Source organism: Cynocephalus volans, chromosome 7 (genome assembly GCF_027409185.1).
Source record: "Cynocephalus volans isolate mCynVol1 chromosome 7, mCynVol1.pri, whole genome shotgun sequence".
Lineage (NCBI taxonomy): Eukaryota > Metazoa > Chordata > Mammalia > Dermoptera > Cynocephalidae > Cynocephalus > Cynocephalus volans.
In genome coordinates this window covers 3,496,735-3,509,710 of record NC_084466.1, presented here as the reverse complement: position 1 = coordinate 3,509,710, position 12,976 = coordinate 3,496,735, and the positions used below count along the sequence as shown (strand labels likewise).

The 12,976-nt window shown below is 47.0% G+C and overlaps 1 protein-coding gene across 1 annotated transcript in view; it reads right to left on the bottom strand.

The window, feature by feature from the left end:
• Positions 1–12,446, bottom strand: part of RAB20 (RAB20, member RAS oncogene family) — a 29,764-nt gene extending 17,318 nt beyond the window's left edge. The window contains exon 1 of the mRNA XM_063101635.1: positions 12,275–12,446. Within this exon, the coding sequence (XP_062957705.1) occupies positions 12,275–12,446 (172 nt within the window). The remainder of the gene's footprint in view (positions 1–12,274) is intronic.
• Between the last annotated feature and the right edge of the window lie 530 nt (positions 12,447–12,976).

Genomic DNA, 12,976 nt, shown 5'->3' with positions numbered 1-12,976 from the left:
AGCTAATAATCAGGTTAATTAACACACCCATCACCTCACGCAGTCACCATTTGTGTGTGTGGGGAGGTGAGAACACTGAAGATCTACCCTCTTGGCAAAGTTCAAGGATGCAGTACAGTATTACTGTATTACAGTATTACTGTAGTCACCAAGCTGTACATTACCTCTCCAGAACTTCTTCATCCTGCATAACAGAAACTTTGCATCCTTTGACCAACATCTCCCCAACTTCCTTCCCTCCCCCCAGCTTTTAGAAACCACCTTTCTACTCTCTGCTTCCATGAGTTCAACTTCTTTAGATTCCACATACAAGGGAGGATATGCAGCATTTGTCTTTCTGGGTCTGGCTTATTTTACTTAGCATAACGTCCCCCAGGTTCATCCATGTTGCCACAAATGACAAGATTTCCTTCTTTTCTGAAGCAGAATAATGTTCCACTGTGCATGTGTGTGTGTGACATATTTCTCTATCTATTCACTCATCAATGACAGTTAGGTTGGTCCCATATCTTAGCCATTGTGGATAGTGCTGCAGTGAACACAGTGCAGACATCTCTTTGAGATTCTGATTTCATTTCCTTCAGATATACACCCAGGAGCAGGATTGCTAGATCATGTGGTAGTTCTATTTTTAATTTTTTGAGGAACTTCCCTATTGTTTTCCATAATGGCTCTTCCAATTTACATTCCCACCAACAGTGTCCAGGGGTTCTCTTTTCTTCACATCCTCACCAGCATTTATCTTTTGTCTTTTTGATAACAGCCATTCTAACACGTGTAAGGTGATATCTCACTGTGGTTTTAGTTTGCATTTCCCTGATTAGTAATTTTGAGCATTTTTTCATACACCCATTAACCCTTGTATGTCTTCTTTTTTGAAATGTCTATTCAGGTCTTTTTCCCATTTTTTAATGCAGTTACTTGTTTCCTTGCTTTTGAGTTATTGGAATTCCTTATATATTTTGGATGTTAATCCCTTATCAGATGTATGCTTTCCAAATATTTTCTCCCATTCTATAGTTTGTCTCTTCACACTGTTGATTTTTCCCTTGCTCTGCACAAGCTTTTTAGTTTCATGCAATACCATTTGTCTATTTTTGCTTTTGTTGTCTGTGCTTTTGGAGTCATATCCAAAAAATCATTACCCAAACTAATATCAGGAAGTTTTTTCTTTTGTTTTCTTCTAGTAGTTTTATAGTTTCAGTTCTTTCTTCCATTTAAGACTTTGATCCATTTTGAGTTGATTTTTGTATATGGTGTGAGATAAGGGTCCAGTTTCATTCTTTTGCATGTGGATATCCAGTTTTCCCAATATCATTTATTGAAGAGATTGTCCCTTCCCCATTGTGTGTTCCTGGAAACTCTGTCAAAGATCAACTGACTGCAAATGCATGGATTTATTTCTGGGCTATCTTATTCCATGTGCCCATGTGTCTGTTTTTATGCCAGTACCGTGCTATTTTAATTACTATTGCTTTGTAGTATATTTTGAAATCAGGTAGCATGATGCCTCCAGATTTATTCTTCTTGCTCAAAATTGCTGTGGCCATTCTGGGTCTTTTGCTGTTCCCTGTAAATTTTGACTGTTTTTTTATATTTCTATGAAAAATGCCATTGGGATTTTGATAAGGATTGCACTGGCACTCTGTAGATCACTTTGGGTAGTATGGCCATTTCGGCAATACTAATTCTTTCACTCCATAAACATAGGATCTCTTTCATTTATTTGTGTCTTCTATTTCTTTCATCGATGTTTTCAGTGTATAGAGAGATCTCTCACCTCCTTGGTTAAATGTATTTCTACGTATTTTATTTCATTTACTTTTTGATGCTATTGTCAATGGGACTGGTTTCTTAATTTGCAGTATAAATGTTCTTTGTCTGACGCCAGTCTTCTCCACTTGACTTGAGGTCCCGCGAGGAGGGCTTTCTCCTGTTCACTGCTCTTGCCCTGGAGCTCAGCACGGTGTCTGATTCATGGAAGGCACTCCGAAACATCGTTGAATAAATGAATGAACAAACAAACGTCCCAGAGTGAAACGGCGCATTCACTCTGTACACACATTAAGACGTTAAAACTGGAAGGAACCCTGCAGATCACTTTGCTGGGGTGGTAGCTGAGGTGGGCACACAAAGTTCCTCAAAGCTTAGCCGAGTACAGACACTGAGTCAGCACATCGTGGGCAAGAGTAAAATCCCCTCTTCCTCCCGCCACGCACACAAAGAAATACAAAGCCACGTGTTCAAAGAGCACGATAATTGTCTACAAAATGTTAAGTGAAGGGCCTCTTTATAGTCTTTATGATTCTTCATTTTTAAGCAATTAATGATGACAATGCTTTGACTTTGGAAACACTGTTCCCATTCTACTTCTGAGTTCTATGTTCCTATTTGATAATCTGACTCAGCAGAGGCACTGTGGATCATTCTGTCTTCGCCTGGAAGCTGGGACTAAACATACTGTAAAACACCTAAAAATTAAGTGTTCATCCACAATCATACCAATCAATAATTCCAAAAGTTATTCTTCAGCATATAAGAGAAAATCTACAACATATGAACAAGAAAAGCCTTAGCTATTTAATGCTTATCACCCCGTGCCAAGGCTAAGGGTACCTGTTATATGCCAGGAAAAACAAGATAACATTTGATAGTGAGAGTCCAGTGAACCATGCTAGGCCCTTTCACATCTATTATCTTACTTAAGCTTCATATTACCCCTGTAAATAAGATTAATTACTACAATTTTATGAGGGGATTACTGAAACTCAGAGACTGAAAGGATGATATCCACATCTTCTTTCACAAAAGTGCCCTGATCCATCAAAAAAAAAAAAAGCTGATTTCCAAATGCAGCCATGAGTGAAAGGGGACACCTCTAAATATGTCTATTTAGGCAACATGAGCCATTTAAAGAAAAGCCATGATGTAATTAACTGGTTTCCCAGAGACAGTGGCGACCCACCAGGACGCACGGTGACACGTTCGTCTTCTGTTCCTAAGTAGAAACACCCCGTTTTTCATCAATGCACATGGCAGCTCCACAGGCTGCCCCCAGTCTCTGTGACAGGGCATGTAAGCATGTGCTGTGACATGGTACTGGGTGACATCATGGCTTGCAGAGTCTTGGCTGGCCTGGAGCGTTGGGGAACAGTACAGGATGAACTGTCACAGCACAAGTAACAGAAAGTGCTCCTCTTCCTCCAGGACACGGACACACCAGAACCCTAGACCACCACCCCCGAGGCCGAGCCACTGCCTGTTGTGCCGAGTCAAAGACCTCTCCAAGACACCTGCTCTAACAAGACCAGCCAGAAACAGTGCGGCCAAGGTTAGGGAAATGAGCGAATCTGGACTTCTGTCCCAAGGACAAGTCCTGTCCATACACCAAACGAGCTTGCCCTGTGTGAATGAGACCGTGTATCTCAGACGTGAAGTTCAGGTGCACCACAGGCACATAAAGTACGTACAGTTCTACGTGGGGACAGTGCTGAATGAGCAGGCACTTTTTATTAATCCTGTCAGCTATGAGACAGTCGGTCCAATGGTTGGAACTATGCTTAATCTACCAGTTTTCGGTGCGGCAGTACTTTCTCTGTTCACAGGCACAGCATGCACTAAACAGCATGTACCGTAGTGTGTATTTATTACACTGTGTCTACGTGGACACTGATGGAGCTTTTCTTTCCCACTTTCACTCTCACTTCGGAACAGATGTCACTTCTGTGAAGGACACAGCAGGGCTTGGTGATTAAATGCCCAAACCCTGGGGCAGGTCTGCCCAGCTCATATCTCAACTCAGCCACTTCCTGGCTTTGTGCAAACTTACCCAGGATGGCTTTGCTGCCTATGAGGGTCCTAGAGAGGATTAATGAGTTAAAATACAGAAGTGGTTTAGCATGGCCTCCAGCACACAGTAAGTGCTGTGGAAGCTCCGCTCTGCCCTAGAGCCTCAGTCTTGGGAGGCTGCAGAAGTGAGGGGGATCCTGAAGGGATGGCACTGGTGCCCCGCCTGCCACGACAGCTGATCAGCAGACCAGCAGTGTGACAATCCTGCAGCTCCATCTCTTCTTTATATTGAACATTCACTTTGAAATATAGGTAACCATCTCAGATGTAACCTGGAGCAAGAAAAGGTTTCTTATATGAGGTGTTAATAACGCGTATCCACCGCAAGAGCACCTCTTTACACCTGTGAATGCTGTTAATAATCAAATTAAGTCAGTTCGTTAGAACACAATGTTATAACACCAAGGCCAAGGGTTCAGATACCCATACCAGCCAGCCAACAACAAAAAAAATACAAAAAATTAAGAACTTTCAAAAAATAAATAGAGAAATTGATCAATAGCGTGCAAAAATACAGTGCATTAGCAAGGCAACTTCAGCCAGGATGTTACATTCTTTACGATCCCACAGATGTTTTTAAAATTTTAAATAATTCAAGGCAGAACAACAGGTTAGATGTACCATAATTCTAGTCTGTGAGTGTGACGTGTTGTACCAGCACAAGCGTCACATAAAACAACCTTTAAGGGCTACATTTCATTTTTACTTATTTAATTTCACTTGGGCCACAAGTCCTTCAAGAAAATGCCCTACTTAGAGGTTTTCCATGTCTCAGGATTTTTAATAAAATTCTAGTGATTAAACGGTCATTGAGCATTTGGCCAAAATGTGACATAAGTGCACCTCAAACTTTCAGAAATAAAGGAAAAAGAAAATGTGCAGCAACCTGTCCATGTTTCCCAGTATTGTATAGATTTTGTGTGTGAGTACAAGTATATATATCTGTAGCATTTATTGGAGGAGAGAAAGGCCTTAACAGTGCCTAAGACGGAAGTTCTCTGAGGGTCTGCGGGTCAGGCGTGCCCAGCCCGCCGCTGCAGCACTTCTGAGCTGTGACCATTTGTGATCCTACAGAGGCTATGCTGTTCTTCCAAATGGCCTTGAGACGCGCGACAAGTCCCCACACCTCTTCTGAGTTTTCATGGCTTAAATTCCAGAGAAGGTGATATGAAAACATTTTCTTTTAAGAGAAATGCCTGGAGTCGTTACAACAAAGGACAAGCACAACCAGTAAGTCGAGGAGAGAGGAAAAAGGAAAATGTCAGTTTTCTTCCACCTGTTTTAATCCCCACACTCAAATTCAGCCACCGCTTTTGGTTAGTAATGCAGAGGGGTTCTGCCAATGAAGGCTTGCACCCAGAAGTCACCCACCCAGCAGCATTCTCAGTAGAGATAAAGATGTGGGCCCACCTACAACAGAGGCTCCGTGGGCTTAACTTCCAGATCCCAAAACTAAATTGAATGTTTTCCACAATCTTTTTTCTTTTCAGTAGGAGCTCATGTTAATCTTAAATACAGGTCCCCAGCCTCACTCCAATGTAGCTCAGCCCATCACACATAGAAGGAACTGAAGAGCCTCTTGTTGGGTTTAACCGAATCATGGGTTCCTAAGATCACTGAATGTTAACTGCTTTTGGAAGTTTCTATGCCTGTGGAGCAAACTTTTAGAGAAGTATTTTTGCCTTACGTGACCCAAACCAGGGATAAGCAAACTTTTTCTACAAAGGGCCAGACAGTAAATTAAGTTTGGCTTTCTGTGCTATAATGTCCCTGTCACAGCTACTCAGCTCTGCTGTTGCAATGTGAAACAGCTGTAGATCACATGTAAATGCATGGATGTGGCTGTGTGCTAATAAAGCTTTATTTACAACAGCTGGAGGCAGGTCTGCATCCATCCCCTGCTCGGCAGAAAGAGGATGTAATCTACCAATGGGTCTCCTGCCACACAAACACTGATTGTCAGGCTGAGAGTCTGCCAGTTAAGGACTCAAAAACCACTCAGAAGCCTCACCTAAAATAATAACAAAGCCAGCTAAAATCCAAGTCCCTCCACCTGCTGGCTCCACATTTTTCAGGCTACCTACTGATCTCTATACCAATCTCTCAAGGCCTTTTTAAAATGTGTGGTCCTCACAGCCTGGTCAAAAGTAAAAACGATCAGCAAGTCTTGTGGGCCTGTCAAAGACAGCGGTCTCCAGGCTCGTCCACAACATTACCACCTTTTCCAACCTGAGTCATCATCACGTAAGACACAGCTTCCATGTCATCCCCTAAATCCAGGAGCAGCTGCCATGAGGTTGGAGGCTGTGGCTTCTGTGCAGAGTGGGAGGGAGCTGGGAAGCTTGTGGTTCTCAGAACTGGACGGTCCATCTCACCTGGCATCTTCACCTGTGTGCCCCTCATCCCTCAGACAGCATAGCAGGTCACAGGACTGAGGCTACCGCTTCCGCCACAGCTAGCCATGGCCTCTCAGCTGAAGTCATGGGCATGAGCACTTAAATTTCCCCTCCTCCAGGCACCAAGGTGTGGAGGAGTGCAGGAATGTTAAGATTGAGAAAGACCAGGGCACTTACACAGGGCAAAAGTCCTTGGTGTAGATAAGAGATTTGAGGCAGAACAGGGATTGTTCAAAGGGCAAAAAGCCTTAGCATGACAGAGATCTTCAAGGATGTTCTGCTAGATTAGATAAGGACATGAAGGTCATTTCTTATCCAGCTTCACTTCCTTTCCTTTTGTTTCTCAAGATGCTTTCCAGAGAATGCCGCATAGCCAATTTCTTTTCATTCCTTTTGGTAAGTTGTTTTTTCTCTTGTATTTCCTTGTCTTTACAATAAAAGCTGAAGCAAATACGACTCAGGGCTGCACCATGTTTCCCCCTCAAGGGGGGTTTTCTCAGTGCAGTCCCTTCAGACTTCCCATTGCTTTTAACCCTTGGGCTCTGAGTCATCTATGCATCTCTGCCACACAGTGAGAAGTGACACCAAGGTCTCACAACTGGGAACTCCAGCATCCTCTCCTGTGTTGCCCTGAGGTTGTTCACGTAAAGAGAAAATCTTAAGCCGACTGGTCTGAATCTCCGACAGAGCATAGGAAAAGCCTTCTCAGAGCATCTTTACTCCCTGCAGAGCCCAGCTTGGGCTGCCAGAGGCCTCAGCATCTCTGAAGCCAGAGAAGGCCTGGGATCCTAAACCCAACGCAACCCGGTCCTCGTAAATCACTGCACATTGGCTTTGGGAGGGAAGATTCTGATGCACCGAAAAGTCCCCTCTCCAGGTCCTGAAACCAGAAGCATCCAGACCTTGATTTCTCAATGGCAGGAAGATCAAGGTTTGGAGTTAAACTACATGGTTTTAGTTTCACTATCACTTGTATTGTTGTGTGACTGTGGGAAAGCTGTCTCCCCTCTGTAGGACAGTTTCCTGGTCTGTAGGACGATGACGTCAACCCTCCCAGGAGAATGTGCGAGGAGGAACGTGAAGCCTCCACGTGGGGCCTAACACACAGTGACCATAAATAGCAGCGGTCCCCACCAGGTTGGGGCACGTGCTGCTTTGGAAGGCAGCCCACCCCACTGTGCACAGATCAAGTCTGCCCTGCCTGCCAAATCCCACCCACTCCTCAAACCTAGCTCTTCGAGCTGCAGTTAAATTCAGAACAAGGCTTAAATGCCTCTTCCCCATGACAACCTTTCAACATTTTGAAAATAGTTATTGGGGCTCCGAGTCTCCCCTATTTCACACCAATGAACCCCCGTTTTCTCAGTCCCACCCTTTGTCACCAGGATCCCAGAGCCATCACTCTCCGACCCCTCCTCAGGCAGCATGGCCATTCACAGCATCCTCGGACAAGCAGGCTGCAGGCTGGTCTGTCTTCACCCCACACCTGTCCTGTGGCTTCTGGTACCCCAAACGCTGGTGTCCCCGAGGCTCACACCAAAATCCATTCTCCCTGGCTGGGACAAGACAGAGGAAGGGTTTGCCCCACAGCTGAAGCAGAACTTGCAAGTGGATACAAAAGTGAACGAGTCACCTCCGGAGGTCAGACTATGACCACCAGGCCCCTACTTGATGCCAAACAGCCGAGAAGGAAGCGAGACGCTGCCAGGCCTTCTGGAGCACTGAGGCCCTGCATCACCTGGGTGACTGCTGCTCACACTCCTCAGCCTCTGCTCACCACAAGCACCCCCTTTCCTTCCCTCTCTGTGGCCTCTCCATTTGTTACAGAATTACTCACTGGGGGCCACCGAGCCTCTCTTCTCCCTGTGACATGACTGCTGGTGGCCGTCATGGTGCTAAGCACCCAAGGATGGAGGACGACTGTTTATTCAGCAAAAACTGACACAGTGCTTCCTCATTCCAGGCCCTGTTGTGAGAACTTCGCCAGCATCAACTCACTGGGTCTTAAGAATGCGTGAGGCAGGTGCCACAATGATCCCCTTCTCACAGATGAGGAAAATGAGTCAAAGAGAGGTGATGTCACCACAAAGTCAGTGGCTGTGGTTGGCAGAATAATGCCCCACACCACAGACATCCTAATTCCTAGAACCTGTGAATATGTTATGTTACATGGCAAGGGGGAACTAGGTGGCAGATGGAATTAAGATTGCTAATTAAGATTGCTAATCAGACAACCTTAAAACAAGGAATTATCCTGGATTATCATGACGGGACCAATGTTGTCACAGGGGTCCTTTAATGTGGAAGAGGGAGGCAGGGGAGTCAGGGTCAGAGCAATGAAAGATAAGAAAGACTGAGCCAGCTGCTGCTGGATTTGAAGACGGAGGACAAAGAAGCCAGGAAATAGGGGTAGACTCTAGAATCTGGAAAAGGCAGGGAAACGGACTCTTCCCTATGGCCTCCAGAAAGGAATGCAATCTGCTGACACTTTGATTTCAGCCCAGTGAGAGGGACCCATTTAAGACTTCTGACCTCCAGTCTGTAAGATAATAAATTTGTGTCATTTTAGCAACTGATTTGTTACAGCAGCAATAGGAGACTAATACAGATTTTGGTGCTGTAAGTGGAGTGCTCCTGTAATGGACACAGAAGTGGCTTTGGAATTGGGCACTGGGCAGAGGCTTGAAGAATTTGAGGAACATGTTAGAATAGCCCAGATTGCCTTGAAGATATATGGGTGTATATGAAGAGACCACCAGCAGATATATGGGTGTTAACAACTCTGCTGGTGAGGAATCAGAAGAAACTAAGGAGCACGGCAGAGAAAACCTGCGTCATCTTGAGGAATACCTAAATTGGCATGAATGGATTATGAGCAAAACTATGGTCATTAAAGGCTCCGCCAGCTAAAGCCTCAGATGGGAATGAGAAACATGTTGTTGGAAACTGGAGAAAAGGAGACACTGTGTCAGAAAGCTTAGCTGAAGTTCACCCTGTAGCCATGTGGGGAGCAAAACCCATATGTGATGAGGTTGGATATTCAGCCAAGGAGATTTCCAAGCAAAGTGTTGAAGGTGCGGCCTGGTTTTTCCTTGCTGTTTATATTAAAATGTGGGAGAAAGGGTTCAATTGAGAGAAGAACTGCTGAGCACAAAGTAACAGGACTTGACGATCTGGAAAATTCTCAATTATGCAGATCGTAAGGAACGTCCACACTGGGAGGCCGACTGTCAGGAAGTCCGCGCTGGAGAGAAGCCACAGGAGTGGCTGGATAATCTTTTGCTAGTGCCTCAGAAGGCTCAGAAGGGCAGAGCATTCTGTCCTGTGAGGACTCTGAAGAGATGAGGATGTGGACATCTTTGCGGGGAGCATATTCTGTTTATCATGATTTGCCCTCTGGCCCCCAAAGATCTGCATTCATTCCACATGTAAAATACATTCGCTCTATCCCGCCATCTCCAAGTCTCCACAGCCACAGCAGGAAATGGCAGCTGAGCGGGCATGGAGGCACAGAGGACTGGGCTCTCCACTGCTTCCCATGCTCAGCTGCCCAGGGACAGGTCTTGGGGGGTGCAAACATGAGCCAGATAGGGCCCCACCCTCGGGGGGCTGCAGCCTTGCAGAAGGAAGGACGAACGCATGAGGTGGGCGTCAAGTCTTCCACAGCTCTGGCAACGGGTCTACACCGGGTACACTGGGCACTTTCTCAATACCCTGTCATATTTTCTTCAAAGTAATTATCAGATGTGAAGCTATCGTTTACTTCCTTGCTTGCGGCCTCTGGAGTCTAAAGTCTGGAGTCTAAAGTCTGGCGTGTCCACTGCTGTAGAACCGGGGCCTGAATCGGGGCTGGGCACACAGCAGGCGCTCAGTTTCTATCAGCAACATGCCCCTCCTCTTCCTCATCCTTCTGCCTCAGTTATGAAAATTACAATAAAAACAACTTAAGAAACAATGTCTCTGGGATGGAAAGAAAATTTAAGGGCTAGAGAAAAAGAGGAAAAAACTAGGGCCCCTACAAGTTAAATTTCTGAATTTCCAACAATGATTATGAAGAGGTATCTACTCTGACCTCTTGTTCCCCCCCAGGTACCCTTCACCCCACAGTCCAGTGGGGAGGCAGGTGCAGAGGTGGCCTGTGCCACTAATCACTCCAGACCTCGGTCACCCTGAGCGTGTGTGCACAGGAAAGTCAGGAACGTGGAGAAGGGGCCTGGCCACCCCCACTACTCCACAGAGTTTTACTGAGCTCACACTTGGGGTTCCAGGAAGAAGAAGGCGGCAGCAGAGGCAGCCAAGAAATGAGTTGTCACCCTGGGAACTTGTCACGATTTCCAGGACATCACATCAGCCCATTACACAATCCTCTGGTGATCAAGACTCTGTCTGCTGCATCGTGTCCTGGGCACTGCAGGAGAAAGCGGCCAGCCAGGAAGAAACAGCTACTTCATACCCTCCAACAGAGCAGCCTGTTCGGACACCGCAGGTCAGCTCCTGTTCCCTAAACCTCACCCTGCGGTACAAATATCGCAGTGGGTCCCCCCATGCCAATCTTGCATTATCCTCTTGTAAACCAAGTGCAGCAGTAAAGTCCAGTAGTCAACAGAAGGAGCAAAGGCACAAAGCATCACATGACACAGGCAGACCCAAAGTATTGTGCATTTGATTCGGTCTCCTACAGCCTGCATTCCACCCTTATCAAATGCTCCAGTAACCTCGCCCTGCAGCCTGCGGTGGAGGTCAGAGTCGGGGAAAAAGTTCAGGGAAAAGCTCATTTTTACCTGGGCGCCACTGTTTTCACAAGACCAATTGCAAATAAATCAGTCAAGATGTTAGCCACCATCATAACAAAAAAGACAGCTTCAAAGAAAGCAAGAAGGAGGGCGTAGGGGTCGAAGTACGTCAGTGAACTTCATTAATTCAGTTTTAAATAGAGAGTTCATTATAATCTTGTTTATTCAGCAGACTGGTGCACTCAAGATGGCAATTTAAAAATTCTGGAGGGGACCTTTCTAAAGTTCACTTTTTAAAGTGTTGACATCAAAGTTGTCATAACTTAAGAGTTTCAGGCTTTTGCTTCCAAAAACTCACTCACTCAAAATGTATCATACCATTTCCAGTTTCTTCATATACTCAGGGTGTTTCATTCTTTCTCATGGGTTAGGAAATATATGACTCTATCATTGCCCATGTTATTTTGCAAAGTTAAACTGAAAGCTTGAATTGAGATACTCTAAGTTGTGCTTTTGAAAAATCACAAATACTACACACACTAAAAATAATTCACTACTATCTTAAAAATGCTTCTACAGGAAATCACTCCAAATCCACATGACATATATATGAGCCATGTTCATGTAGATGATAAATAAACCATAAAATAGTTTTCTGGATTGAGAGGCCCAGAGACTCCAGTTCTATTTCCTAGACTCATGACTAAATCCAGCAGGGGGAAAACACCCTGCCTCAGTTTCCTCCTTTGTAAAAAAAGAAGAAGAAGAGGGCTAATAACAATAGCTCTGCTCACCCCTCAAGGTTATTGTGAATATCAACCTCCAGGGTACTGAAAAACTGAAAATATTAAAACGGCAACAAAAGAGTATGTGTGGTGACCATGAACAGCTTGCAAGAACGCCGGGGCTCTGGAACGAACGCCGCTTGGGTACACAAGTGACAAGCAAGTTCTCTGGAGCAGGCTGTTTCTTAGTTCACCTGGTCTCTTATAAGGCACACGAATGGCTGAACAGGAAGGGTTTTCCAAGCCAGCTAGAGAGGACAAGTGGGAACAGAGAGGGGCCAAGGGTGGCCGCAGCCCCGAGAAGGGGCACCTCCTATCCGAGGTCAGGACCCTGTGCGCTTCGGGGACGCTTGTCCTGTGGGACACTCGTCCTGTTGGACACCTGCATGACGGACGCCCGCCCTTGGGGACGCCTGCCCTTGGAGACACCTGCCCTGGGGAACGCTCCTCTAGGGCTGGAAGCCACGTGAGTTCCCCCGCCGCCCCTGTCCCCTGCGGCGCCGGCCCTCACCTGCGGTGTCCCAGATGGAGATGTTGTAGGAGCGCCACTGCTTCAGGTAGAAGGCGCCGCCCACCGTGCTGACCGTGTCCGGGAAGCGCCGCTCCATGTACCTCTGCAGCAGGGACGTCTTGCCCACGTTCATGTCCCCGAGAAGCACGATCTTACCGTCAGGCTTCCTCATCCTCCCGCAGGAAGCCCCCCTGCGCCCCGCGCCTCCTCCCGGGGGTCGACTCGCCAGTGCGCCCGAGACGCCGCTGGAGAAGCGCTCGGAGCCCGGACTCGCGGGGACCCCGCACTCTGTGAACTCGGCGGATCTGCCCTTCCGACGCCCGGGAGCGCAAAAGAGGAAGCGCGTGTCCCGGCCGCCGCAGGAGCTGGGGCCTCAGCCCTGCGCCCACGTCGGGTGCCCGGACCGCGGACCGCGGCGGCCCCGCCCCCGGCGCCCCCTCCTGACCCCGCCCTCCTGGCCACGCCCCCGGCGCCCCCTCCTGACCCCGCCCCTCCTGGCCCCGCCCCCGACACCCCTCCCCCACTGGACTTGGCTCTTTTGTAAGACCCGGGGCTTCTCTCCGCGGTGGAGGCGGCGCTCTCGGGCCACGTGTTCAGAAAAAACAGGATTTGGACTCGGAGCTCAGGACCTCTCGCCTGCAAAAGCGGCTCTGAGAGGGGGACCGAGGGCCCGCTGACCTGTCGTCCTCTCGTCCTCCAGTC